The sequence below is a fragment of the Nesoenas mayeri genome (genome assembly GCF_963082525.1).
Source record: "Nesoenas mayeri genome assembly, chromosome: 17".
Taxonomy (NCBI): Eukaryota; Metazoa; Chordata; class Aves; order Columbiformes; family Columbidae; genus Nesoenas; species Nesoenas mayeri.
This window is the reverse complement of record NC_137565.1, coordinates 4,672,945-4,686,962: the sequence shown is the minus strand read 5'-3', so window position 1 is coordinate 4,686,962 and position 14,018 is coordinate 4,672,945. Positions and strand designations below refer to the sequence as shown.

The window sequence follows — 14,018 nt, the reverse complement described above, 5'->3', positions numbered from 1 at the left end:
GACAGCAGGATGACCTTGAGCCAGCACTGTGCCCTTGTGGCCAGGAAGGCCAGTGGCATCCTGATATTAGAAGGGGGTGGTTAGTAGGTCAGAGAGGTTCTCCTGCCCGTCTGCTCTACCCTGGTGAGACCACATCTGGAATATTGTGTCCAGTTCTGGGCCCCTCAGTTCCAGCAGGACAGGGAACTGCTGGAGAGAGTCCAGCGCAGGGCAGCAAAGATGATGAAGAGAGTGGAGCATCTGCCTTATGAGGAAAGGCTGGGGGAGCTGGGGCTCTGGAGCTTGGAGGAGACTGAGGGGTGACCTCATTAATGTTTACAGATATATAAAGGGTGAGTGTCAGGAGGATGGAGCCAGGCTCTTCTCGGTGACAACCGGTGATAGGACAAGGGGTAATGGGTTCAAACTGGAACACAAAAGGTTCCACTTAAATGTGAGAAGAAACTTCTCAGTGAGGGTGGCAGAGCCTGGCCCAGGCTGCCCAGGGAGGTTGTGGAGTCTCCTACCCTGGAGACATTCCAACCCGCCTGGACACCTTCCTGTGAAACCTCATCTGGGTGTTCCTGCGCCATGGGGGAATTGGACTGGATGAGCTTTCGAGGTCCCTTCCAATCCCCAACATTCTGTGATTCTCTACTAGTTGTTGAAAATACAACCTTCAAAGAAACAGTGGTGGACATCTGTTTTTATTATAGGAATTCCCTTTCTAACAGTTGGAAAATATTCTGCTTTTTTAGATCAGGGTTATGTGGTTAAATTTTATTTCTTTATTTTAAATCTCAGCTTGCCAACAGAATTCATATCTATTATCAGACTAATATGATTCATTTTCTTAAACCGATGGTTCTCAGCTGGTTGCTTATGGATCACTTTGATCCATGCACTACTTCAAGGTCGGAAAACGTAAATAAGAAGAATAAGGGTATTACTGATCAACTAAAAGGGCCAGTGCAGGGATTCTTATCTGTGTTTGAAATTTTTTAGTAGTCAACACACATACACAAATTGCAATTTATTCGAGAATGTACCACATTTTCATATGGCACGAAATTATATATTTGCCAGTAATGGCACAAGTGTAAAGCTTGTGTTTAAAATCTGTTTTTTATGGGAACTTGTGGTTTTTTGAACACTTAGGCAGTATAATCAGCCTCTTTCTGGGCATTTCCTTAGGTTCCTCTTAGATCTTTTGAGAAACTTACAGTTAATGTCATTGCCTATTGGTTATAAAGATTCTTTTTCAGAAGAGCTGAGGCAGATGCAAGGAAGGAAAGAGAACAAATTGCGACAAGTGGCTGGCTGCGCTCTCGCAGGAGAACTCAAATGAGCTAATTGACATCTGGAGCCTGTTAGGAAATGCTGGAGTGTGCGATGCTTAAAATCACTTGATGCAAATTTACATGCATTCAGTGTTATATGAATTCTATTAGGAAATGCTACCATTTCAAAGACTGAAAGTTGCATTTTCACTATTCCAATAAGGCAATAATTTACTGAAATGTGTTGCTTATATTCAAGCTGTTTTTTGAATCAAGCTACAATTTCAGTAACTCTGAAACCAGGGCACAGGGATTGTGTTACTTGTGGCCTAGCTGAACGCCTGTGTATTGAGAAAAGCAAATGACACAGCAAATATATAACCCATGACTATGGAGAGCAAGATTAAAATGTGAATGAGTACCCTGAGCCAAGAGATGCAATATTAGAACATTCTAACTCGCTGATGAGCAGAGGTTTGTTAAACATCTACTAATAAATAATTATTTGAAACTGTCAAAATGTAATTTGGGGGGGTAATTTAGTGTTTGGTTTTTTTTCATGTACCTATCTGCACAATATAGATGGTGACTACCTGTGTGGTGCTGAAATGCTCTTTGGGGGCAAAAAAAGAGGTAATACATGGAAAGGAATAGTGGTTTTAGGAGGCAGCCTTTCTTAAGCCTTTGTCCCTGGTGAGGTTGTTGAATTTCAATGAATTTGGTGTTCGGCACTGGCAGAGAAGGCTGTGAACTAAAAAGAGCTGATCTCGATACTTTTCACATTTCTATATTTGTACCAAATCCTTCTCCATTATGTACAGTTTTTCCATTCCGCGGATTCTGGTGGGCTGAGGACAGTAATGGAGGCGTGTGTGGAGATGGTGGTGTTGGCAGGAGTAGGGCCTGCGGTGTGATGGAGAACAGGGACGTAGCACATCTGTAAGAGAAGAGGAAGGCTTTTCAAGTCCTTGGCATGTCAAAGTGAAGTGCAGTCTTAGAAGGTTTCTAAAACAAAATATGAAGAAATACAATGCACTTGGATTTAGCAAGGAGGGCAGGTATGTAGTAGGAGGGGGAAAAAACGGCGGTGTTCCCACTGTCTCCAAAGTGACGTTTTATGTGATCCTCTAGTTGTTCTGCTGTACAACTCTGTGCCTCTCAGTTCTTCAGAGCTTTGTCATATTTCATGCCTGTTGTTCTGCTTTGATTTTAGAGAGTGAACTCCACTTTCATGTTCATGAACATGAAAGCTCTCACTTGGAAGTTAATAGTAAACTGGCATACGTCTTGCAAAAACAATGGGGAAATTTTTCTCTTCAGTAGTCATAACTCTGCAGATGGGTGGGTGACATACTTCTGGCAAGGCTAGAAAAAACATTCAGCGATCTTCACAGCACTACTTCAGAGTTTTCATGGAGCATAACTTACATTGTAGACAAACACCATCCCGGCAAGGTGGTAATTAATGCTTTTTAAAGTATAGACTTCTTGCAGACCTCTTAGAAAATGGCTTGAATTTGGCATGGCTGAGCTTGGAACAGCAGAAGGAATGTTTCACTTTGTTATTCAGGTTCACAGAACAGTGTGCCTGATACTTTCTTTTTCACAGTGAATTGATTTTTAGGAACACTAATGTACTGGCTATCAATAATACATGAGGGGTGAGATTTCTACGGGTAGGTAAAGGGCACGGCTGGCTTGTCTGTTTAGTCTCCCTTCCCATATCACGGCAGTGTTTTGCCTTTAAACATCCTGTACACCCGGTACCAGGGCACTGCTGGGAACGGGTCTGGGCCGTCTGCGATCGGCTTTCTGCCTCTGTGTGTACTGACTGGTGCCAAAATGCTGAGTAAATGGCCTCACAGTTCTTGTTTGTCATGTTCTGAGCAAACAGTTGAGCAAACAGTCTATTGCTACATGTCTATGTTTCCTTTTTTTTGTTTTTTTCAGGTGTTTGTTTAGATGCATGTTTTTTTTTCTTTTTAAGCAGGCACAGCTGTTCTGTCAGTGCTTTTATATACAAAGCTTAGCAAATATCCAAGCTTTTGAATGTGGTGGGGAGACCGGTCAGCTTACAGTTTGGCTTTGAATTCACATTACAGAAAATAAAAAACATTATAGATGAAAGAGCCTTTCTAAAGCTTTTGTAATCAGAAGGAAGATGCCTTCTGTGGCAAAACCCTGATGACATAGTTCCCTGAAAAGCTTCGAGCTGGCTTCCAAGGCAGAGCCGCGCTCCATCCTAGCAACGTGGGAAGGTTCCCTCCTCCTCCTGGCCCAGGAGCGAAGCCGAGCGCTGTGCTGGGGGCTGCCAGCCAACCCATCTTGTGATCCAGAGGGTCACAGACAGCTGAGGTGGATGTTTGCTTTCTGCGTGTCATCGTCTAACTCTGTCAATCAGTCTTCATTTTTCAGTTCTAGTCTCTCTTAAAAACTGCATTGCTTTTACGCTGAAATTCCCAGTTCTCTTGATTTCTCTTGCAGTTCATTCTCTAGTCTCAAGTTGGTTTTGCTGGGATATTGCAACACTTGAAAAATGTGACTGAAAACAGCGTGGTGCGCAGGGTGGTTATATCTGTGTGTAATGTTAGTAATGCTGTTAAGGGCTTTGTTTTTCTTTCTTAAAATAGCCTTTTAGTTCGAAGCTCAGGATGCGTACAGCAGCATTCAGCAAAGTGAGTTATTTTGATGCTTTAGGTTCAGACGTGGTGTCTTTTGATAGGAAATGGCCTTCAAAAGACCGAGGGTTGGAAATGCTGCCCCACAAAATGCTTCTGGTTGTTATTGTTAAGAGTCTATCCTGCATTTCATATACAGACTATGTGTGTATGTAAAAATTTCTGCAGGAGTTAAAATACTGATTTTTGTTTCATGTCTAATATTTTTACATGCAGGTTTATTCCAGAGCTGGAAAAACTCCAATAATATATTTTATTCATGTGCGGAAAAAGATAGTTGGCTACAGACAAAGAGGATTACCACCAGTATTGCAAAAAGATGAGTATGTTAAAACCAAGTGGACTTAAGGCTCCTTCAAAGACCATCAAGCATGGGAGTACATTGCTGAAAACTCCTGGATCTGTTGCAGCTGGTAAGGCACCTTTAAATAACTTTTCTCTTATTCATCCTGTAACAAAAAGTACCTTGAAAGCTAGGTATTTTTGCTAGTATTTTTAAGAAAAATTATGTGTACTGCATGAAAAAATTCAGGGTTACTAGTTAGATGTGATCAAGCAGTTTTCCTTGGAAAAAACTTGTCATGATAAAAATGATTGGGTAGTTTTTGAGGTAAGACTTGTAATCTTTACAAGGATTTTACCAAAACCCACATTAAATTCATTCAGTATCTCTGTCCTTAGATTTTGAATTATTGTATTCCAGAGATTACAGCGTTTTGAAAAGTAAGAAAATCTGGAATCATGCTTTTCCAAATGCTTGCTGCAATGAAACTATGTAATGATGCTCTCTGGGATATTATAGCATATTTGCTTTCTCATTGTGCTTGATTCCAGCTCCAGCAGAAAAAGCCGCTTCCAGTGAAAAGGCCTCAAGCGCAACCGCTGCAGATGCACATGAAGAGTTTGTGGATGATTTCAGAGTTGGGGAGCGTGTTTGGGTCAATGGAAATAAACCTGGCTTTATTCAGTTCCTTGGTGAAACCCAGTTTGCTCCAGGACAGTGGGCAGGGATTGTTCTAGATGAACCCATTGGTAAGAATGATGGCTGTGTGGCTGGAATTCGCTATTTCCAGTGTGAACCCTTGAGGGGCATATTTACAAGACCATCAAAATTGACAAGAAAAGTGCTGACAGAAGATGAAGCCAATGGAACACAGACAGCTCATCCTTCTAGAGCTACATCCCCAACTTCCACATCAGCTGCTAGTGTGGTGTCTTCAGCCGCTGCCGCGCTTCCCCCTTCGGGAATTCCACAGAAAACTTCACCGCTTGCTGCTAAGGAACATTCAACTCCTCAGATTAGCAATCTTTCAAAAACTGCAAGTGAATCTATATCAAATCTATCTGAAGCTGGATCACTAAAGAAAGGAGAAAGGGAGCTCAAAATTGGAGATCGAGTTCTGGTAAGATTCCCCTGCTGCCTCTGTGTCTGCTTTTGATTGAGTGATTAATTGTGACTTCTGTTAATAGTCAAAACTGTTCTACTGTTTCCTTGGGCAAGGTAATGTAAATTTACATTCTAGCTTTCTTTTCATTGGGTGTCTTCTGTAGACAAGCTCTTCCCATGTGGAAACTGTAGGAGGGCACACTGTAGGAAGATCTTTGCATTACCAAGATAAAACAGTTAATCTGGCAGTTTTTAGTCTATTATGTTTTGCCAGTGTTTAAAAAAAAAAGGTCTTTTAACAACAGCTTATCTTTCCGTAACTTCAAGAACGGCAGTTGTGCTAAATAAAAAATGAGCTTGTGAGATTTCCGTGCAGCTCTTTTGCCCTATTCAAGGCCGTGTCTTTAGAAAGCCAACAGTTCAATAATTGATTGTTCCCCTGAGATGGGCAGCAACAGAAGTAGTCACATAATGCCACTGATCACCCAGGAATTACGTGTTCTGTTGGTGATGTGCCATGTTACTTGGCTGCCCTTCCTAAATTCGGAACCATGAATGCTGCTGCTGACATATCATTTCACTCTTTTAAAAGAGAGTTAAGTTTTCTTAGTTTAAACATTTTTTTTTTTAAATAATTACATTGCATATATTTTATCTTTGGGTCAATGTAATAGAGAACAGGTCATTTTTGATAACTGATTGGACATACACCTACTAAGAAAAGTGGGAACTTTGCCTTGAAACACTAGCTTTTGCTTGAAGAGGCAGTAGAAAGCTGGCAATACATTGTTTATGTTGTACTCCTTATTTAAAGGCTATGTATGTAGCCCTCAGATATAACCCGAGTGGCATTTGTATAGAACAACAGAGCTAGCAGAAGAGCTCGCCAAGCCACTCTCCATCATCTTCCAACAGTCCTGGCTCACTGGGGAGGTCTCATACGATTGGGAATTGGTGAGTGTTACCCCAATCCACAAAAAGGGCTGCGAAGCTGACCCTGGCAACTCCAGGCCTGTCAGCCTGACCTCAGTGCCTGGCAGGGTTATGGAGCAGGTCGTCCTGAATACAATCACACAGCACCTTCAGGATGGACAAGGGATCAGACCCAGCCAGCATGGGTTTAGGAGGGGCAGGTCCTGTCTGACCAACCTGATCTCCTTTTATAATCAGGTGACCCACCTGGTGGATGCGGGGAAAGCTGTAGGTGTGGTCTATCTAGACTTCAGCAAAGCTTTTGACACTGTCTCCCATAATATACTCCTGCAAAAGCTGGTAGTCCATGGCTTGGACGAATGTACTCTCTGCTGAAGAGTTGTCTTACTGTTATTTTGATACAATATCTTTTTATTTAGAATATATTTTTTTACGTTTCCGGTGAAGCGAGGGCAGGGTTTGTCTGACAGCTAGAGTTGGACTGAGATGTGTTTTCTTGGAGTGGCAATGGAAACAAAGATTTGCCGTTTATCCCTGACTATTTCTGTCAGGGACTAGAGCCCTGTCTCTTCCAGTCACTGTTGTCGTTTTAACCTCTTGTTTCCCCGTTTCTCAAGGACCTTTGTGAGATCTTCTGCACTGTCCTCTGTGGGTGGGAATGTTCTTTGATGCCTGTGAAGGCATTGCTCTGTTTTTCCTCTATCTTATTAGTACAAATTGCAGAAGGAGAATATCCCAAGTGCCACAGTTTGATAGTTATGTCCCAAATTCTGTTTATTAAGCAGAACAGATTAAACTTAGTATTTCATCCTTCCTCCTTCCTCTGGTTGCCTTAAGTCTTCCTGTTGAATCATCAAATTGTAGGTTGAGGTTTTGAGGCAATTCCTAGCGCAGCATGTCAGTGATGCATATCTGTAATTTATATGCCACTATAAGAGAGTGTGCACATAGAAATATGAATCTTAAATGGACAGGATTCCTGTCTGATGGTTTTTAACCCTTTTGGGTCCCATGCTAATTTTTTTGTAGTATACCCCAGACTCTGATATCATGTTTAAAATAATTCAGATGTAAATATTTTAAACTCTAGATTAGTTCAAATAACAGTAAAATTGACCAAATAATCCATTCATCTGTTATTTTTTTTTCTCTGCCACCGAACTCCTGAATTGAGCTTTTACTGAGTAATTGCTGAAAGTGTCCTCAGAGCCGACAGGTAGTTCCAGCTGTTGTGAAAGACCTGCCTGTCACTCACTGTAGGTTGCTTAGCCATTCCATCTCCAACACAGCTACAAATGCATCTGGATTGCCCCATGTCATTTGTCTTTTATTTACACCGACAGAAGTAACTTTTCATGGAATTTCCCCTGTAAGTGACAAAGTAGCATCATAGGCCTGAGATGTGCTCCAGTCTGACTGTACCATTGCAGAACTCTAGCGACTCAATGCTGCCCACGTTCATCAGTTCTTGCAGTTTGGACTGTTACACTGAATACAACTGTTGAGAGTTGCATCTTGAAAACAGTGAGCTTCCAGCAGCGTAGAACTGCAGTTCAGCGGAACAATGAATTCATGATAGACAAAAGCTCATCTGGGAGTCTTATTAAAATACTTAACTGGAAAAGTATGTCCTTAAGGGCAAATTCAGAGGTGGGTGAGATGCAGCTCATCAGCTAATATTACATTCTGGAATGGACTTCAGATGTGGCTCAACTGTGTTGATCTGTGTGTGTGTTCTTAGGGTGTGGAGTGTTACGCTGGAGTATTTCAGTCTGCTGTATTTTTTCGTCTAACTTTGATTTTTTAAATGTACTTGATATGAGCTACCTTGAATTGATCTGTTATCTTGGCAAATCAAAAGCAAACCAAAGTAAGTGAGCACCTGAGCTGAAGTATTCTACCCCAAAATGGATGTTCCGATGCAAAAGGAGAGGTCCTTTGCATTTCTGTAGTTTACTCCTTATCAAAGGCGATTAGGTTAAAACAGCACACAAACCCTCTGCTGTCTTGGAAATCTCTGATAAGAAGTCTGTCTCCCTCAAATCCCCGTATATCTGAGCCATATTCAACAAGCCTGTACTTAATGGCCTCGTAGACTTGAAGCTGAGCAGTAATTGTCTTTCTCTAACAAGTATGTGGAAATATTTCATGTTAATATGTAGAAATGTTGAAAATATAGGGAGATAAAGTACATATTTAAAAGAATCATGGTTTCTGATATGTAGCTCCTTATTATTCACCTTTTCATTTGTTGCATTGATGTATAATTTACTGGAAAAAAATAATATAGCTAAACCAAAGAAAAAGTTATGAATGCAATGAGTAATGCAAATAGCTCTGTATTAGCCATAATTTGCATTCTTAACATCTGAACTATGTTCTGGAATTTGGATATAATGTGGTTGTTAAAGGGAGGACATGAACCTGGGCAGTCTGATCTCGTATTTGGGGATTCCTGTAAAGTAGGAAATGTTAATGGGGAAATCTTCATTTCCCTCATTACACTCATCCGGCCTTTACTGGGGTAATGACAGAGGGCAAGGTCTTTAGCACAACTGGAGTTGATTTGCCTGCTCAAAATTAGGCTACAGTTTCAGCATCTTGAACCTTGTATGAATAAGAATTCCTATGCAAAAGTCCCTCTTGTGCCACGGGAGTTGGTGTCACTGGGTGCTAAACCAGGTGGGGAAAGAATAACTGAAAACTAATTCCAAAAACAAAACGCCTTCAGGCAAAGCCAGTTTCTGTTTCCCGTTTGAGTTGCAGCCAGAGAACCTGCTTGCCCTGCTGTTGCAAACACTTGGGATTTCTTAAGAACCCAGTGCAAAGTTGATTTACAAAACAAACAAACAAAAAACCCCTGAACTAACCAACCAACCAAACCCAGGTTGTTGAAATGAAACAGTGAAACTTGCTTTGTGTTACAGCCGTTGCACCTACCAGAAGTTGAAGCAGCTTTGAGAGCATCTGAGGCTTTTTCCTGAAAGGACCAGATGCTGTATTTTAAATAAATAAATAAACAAAAATCTTATCAACCTAGGGGCCTTAGCCTTCTCAAGGGATTAAAGTGCTTTCATTCATTTAACCAGTTACAGCCTCATCGTGGGCTGCCAAATCTGATGCTTCTGGAGCTGAGCTGCAAAGCTGGAACTTGGGCCTCCGTCCATATGTTCACAAAAGGTTACAAACTAGATTTACAGGCATATGCTGCTGTGGCCTTTCTGCAAAGTTATTCTCTGTGCATGAGTAACATCTAATTTCTTCTTATTGCCTGTTTTACGCTGCTCACTGTGAGTTATTTCTTGCTTTGTTATTTCTTGCCAAGTTCTTTGGTGATGTAATAGGCAAAGACTGACAGGAGATTATTGTCAGATTTGTTTCCACCCATGTAACCTATCTGCAAGTAAACATGACGTAAGGCTGCCAACTGATTAAATTCCAGGGCTCTTAAAAGCAACACGGGGAAAGAAACCTCACATGTAGAGAGAAGTTTCTTCCTTTAGAAATAACCTGGCATTGACCACGTGGCATTTTTAAGTTTTCTAGTTTCTATGACATTTTTAATACAAAATGCATTTCTGAGTTTAGTCTGTTTAAAAATCTATAATAATATTTAACTGTTAGAAAAACAAATGTTCGTTTGCATTTTTACAGTTAAAGCAATGCAAAAATATCTTGCTGCAATGCGTATGAGGACAGAAAAGGAAGAAAAATTTGGAAGTTGAGAACACGTGGCTGTTTTTACTCTGCAGGAGCTGTCTCCCCAAACCTCGTTTGCTGGAATGGCAAATGTACCACACTGTTGAACTGCTTGGTCACGCTTTTGCTTTACCCTTAAGTTACATTGACTGTATTTTTATGGCTTTGTCCTGTTAAGGAGGAAAGGAATTCATATATTTAGACGTAGTATTTTGGGTGCTGTAAAGTATAATGTAGATTAGTTTGCAAAGTGGTTGCTGCAGCATGAGATACATGTGTGACAATATAGCTGAAGTACCGAGAGTATCCAGAGGTTTTTGTCTGTCATTCATTATCTTCATGATTTTCTCTGCTCAAGCTGCAGCTTTCGTTTAGTGTTACATTTAAGCATTTTTCAGGACATGGTTACTTATCTGTCCACAGAGACATAAGACAGTAAATTTGTTGCAGCAAGGTGCAAGTTGTGTCTAACAGTGAGTCATTTTGTTTTGGCAGCTCCTTATTTAACTTAAATTGCATGTGAGTTACTGGGATATAATGGCAGCAATAGGTGACTTCTCCACATGCTTTGTTAATAGGTTGTTCATGCAAGATGGTTTTTTTGTGTGTATGTGGGCTGTCTCCCTTCCCCTCCCCCTGCCTTCCCAAGGGGAGTGATATCCAGGAACGCGTTGTCCTTACTCACAGGATGGGCGAAAGAACAGTTTATTTATTTACTTATTTTAGTATTTGCTTTTTTTATTTTTGTTGTGGTTGCAAATTCACATGTGGCTTTCGTAGGATGAAATTGCTCTGTTTCGTACTGCTTCCTGTGTGACTGAATGAATGGGTTGAATGAACTGAACCTCAATAGCACATCATTTTTAATTATTAGCTGTTTTCCTCTGGCAGCGAAGGGCTGTGTGTTAGCACCGTGTCTGTGTCCTATTGCACGTGGGCTCTTCTGCCCACTTTGCCCCCGCTTTTGAACTTTGCTTTATTTCAAAATCAAACGTGTTTCTAACAATGGAGTGGTTAACTATGAAAACAGACTGTTGTTGGAAGTGTGTTTGCTGATGGAAATCAGCCCTGATCTAAGATGATCCACACATCCAGCTCAGCGTTAATTACGGATGTGACTGGGTGAGATGGAAAGACCTGTTCCAGGAGAGCCAGAGGAGACGATCTGCTGGTTCCCTCTGGCCTTGAATGGGTGAACAGATCAATTAAATACACTTGGTTTTGCCAGCTGGAAAGAAGATTCTGATTAGTAGGTCCCAGGTTTTTCAAAGGCAGTGTTTGTTTTGTTGTGCTGACAAAGTGGCAGACAGTGGCTATACTCTTTTCAAAGAGATCTGTATTTTTCAATGAATACTGTTTAAATAACAGTCTCATTTTTTAGACCATCTCCTTTTTTTTGATTTCCTGGATTACACTGATGTATTTGTTTCCTACTTACCTTTGGAAACGTGGCTCTACAGAGGTTTGAGGTGCTTATCCCGATGTGCTTTCATCAGGAACGTTTTAACTCCTTCACGTTTACAAACCCGTTTTGCTCCTTCACTTTACATTGCAGCAAATTAATGTAAGCATAGTTCAATAAATGGAATTTAATCACTTTTCCCCTGTGTTTGACATAACAGTAGTGAATTCCAAGCAGTTTTCCTCACCCCACAATCTAGTCTAACCTAGATTCTCTGCCACATTATCACTTTATATTTTACAGCTTGATTATATTGATTGTGATAACTGACTAAAAAGAGGTCTGGCAGTTCTTTTCTCTGCTCTATTATTTAGTGACCTGCCTTAGTGTGAATGAAGGTCATGAAAAACTGTCGGCATGGTAGTGATGCCCTATTTTTCCATGTAACCTTTAGAAATGTTTTAGTAAACTTTCTTTCCTGTTTCTTTTAGAAACTAGGCTTCTTTTTTTTTTTTTGTCCTTATTTTTAAGATTCTTTTCTATAATTCCTATAAGATTCTTAATAATTTTTCTATAATTCTATAATAAATGCTGTAATTCTGTAAGCACAATTCTTTTTTTATATTGCTATATACAGGTTAGCATCATCACGTCTTTTTTCCCCTTTAGAGCACAAAGTGTCAGCCTGTACATATACAGCAACTTTCATTCATAGAAAAGCCTTTACCATACTGTGCGTACAGTAGCACCTCCCATTGTACTACCAAGGGAAGAAGTGGTTATTTTCTTAGATGCTTTCAAGGTAGCTGTGTTGTCACACGCAGGGTACTTAATTGCCACTCTTTGAGCACAGGGCTGTGAATGGTTGTAGGTCTAAAATAGATTCAGGCTTTTAGAGCAATGGTGACTTGGTCTTCAGAGCTGAAACTTAAAATGGAGCAAAACTGCGTATACAGACGTTCATCGAAGCTGTGAGCTCTTTACTGCCACGGTGGGCTCTGATTCCTGATATCGGTAAGGATACACATTTCAATATTTGCAGAAAGCGGAAATGTAGTAGCCGGTTATTCAAAGAAGCTTGACTAAAAAAAAATAAATAATGCATTCTTCCTTGTATCTTGTTTTAAAATAAGCCTGGTACCATGGTTACAAGAGCAGTCACGTCGCTTTTTCTGCTGAGGATCTCATGTTGTGCATCCCCATATGTTCCGGGGAGCTGAGTTCTTCCCGTGCCCTGGGTTCTGTCCGGTGCAGATCCGCTGGCATCGCGTCCAACGCAGACCGGCCTGTGCCAAAGCTTCGCTTCGCGATCGTGTCTCCTCATTTGTGATTGGGATGCAATTTCTTCAAAGTAAATGCCATACATTTTTTTACCTAAATATGGAGAATGGACAGAGCCAAGGTATGGGGGAAAAAAACCAACCAAACAAACAGAAATGAATATTCCACACCCAAGTTAAAGCTGTATTATCCTGGAGCTAGCTTTACTTATCTAGAGGTTTATTTACAGTTGGAGTTGAAGGGAACAGATTGCAACAGTTTTTCCTCTCTGGGAGTCTTTGCATCTAATTATCCTTTTCTGCTGCCGCGTTTCAGATAGCTGTGATCTTGTGCACCCCATTCCCCTTTCTGCGAAAAGATTTGTGTGTGTGCGTTTTGGTAATCGACTTATATTGTTTATTTACAAAACCAAACAAAACACCACTCTACAAAATGACAGTAAAATTCCTTGGCCTGGCCAAACAGTTGAGTAAGAGGAGCTGAGGAATGAGGAATCCTCTGTGCAACCCCAAACCCACTGTTGGCTTTGAAGGGATGCTCCTCATCCAGACCATTGTTCTGACTTTCCTGTCTCCTTAATGAGTTTTTTACAACCTCCTTTGATTAACTCTGTTTATTCAGGCAGACAACAGTACAGAATTGAGTAGGGAAACAGTGCACACAGACCTAACCAGGCTTATCACCTCAAGATGTCTTCTGGATTTAAAGAGAAACAAATAAAGAAAACAAACAAACAACAAGAAAACCCACCCAACTTGCTAGAAAAGAAATAAGGAGAGGGCAACTTGGAGGATCTAGTATGGACTGACAGCCCAGACAAATGCTTGTTTATCTCTCACACTTCTCAGTTAAATTTTTTGTGTTTTTACTTAGGTTAAAGATATTTATCCTTTAGAAAAAGTAGGTTATGTCTGAAAGTGGATGACGTGTTGACTTAAGGGATAGTTCTTCCCAGGAAATACTTGCAACCAATGTTATATATTCCCCCTTCACCACTGTGCCCAGAGGAGATCTGGATTCCATGTGACTGTTTTGCTTGGTTACAATTATTTTGTTTTAAGACGGTACTCAGGCTTGTTTTTTTGAGAGGGGAAGTTTGTCCGTTCTCTGCCAAGAACACCAAATACCAAACGTTCTACTAGTTACTATATTAGGCTGAGTCATGATAACTGTAAACTTTGTGTATTTTTATTCCATGAAGAATAATAATTTGATACAGTGCCACTTAAAGCAAGATGTAAAGGTAATTTGCAGTTTAAACGTTATTTCAAGACTAATGAGAGAAGGGCACCACCACCTGAAATATGGATGAAACATGTCGCTGTCAGCTTTCTCACTTTAGTGATATCCAAAAGGGGTGATTACTCTTCCCTGTTTTT

The 14,018-nt window shown here is 40.6% G+C and overlaps 1 protein-coding gene across 2 annotated transcripts in view; it reads left to right on the top strand.

Annotated features, from left to right (window-relative positions):
• Window positions 1–14,018, top strand: part of CLIP1 (CAP-Gly domain containing linker protein 1) — a 62,677-nt gene that overhangs the window by 7,751 nt on the left and 40,908 nt on the right. For both annotated transcript variants that reach the window (XM_080355071.1, XM_080355070.1), the window contains exons 2-3: window positions 4,154–4,350; window positions 4,772–5,340. In XM_080355071.1, the coding sequence (XP_080211197.1) occupies window positions 4,257–4,350; window positions 4,772–5,340 (663 nt within the window). In that variant the 5' untranslated portion in view covers window positions 4,154–4,256. The remainder of the gene's footprint in view (window positions 1–4,153; window positions 4,351–4,771; window positions 5,341–14,018) is intronic.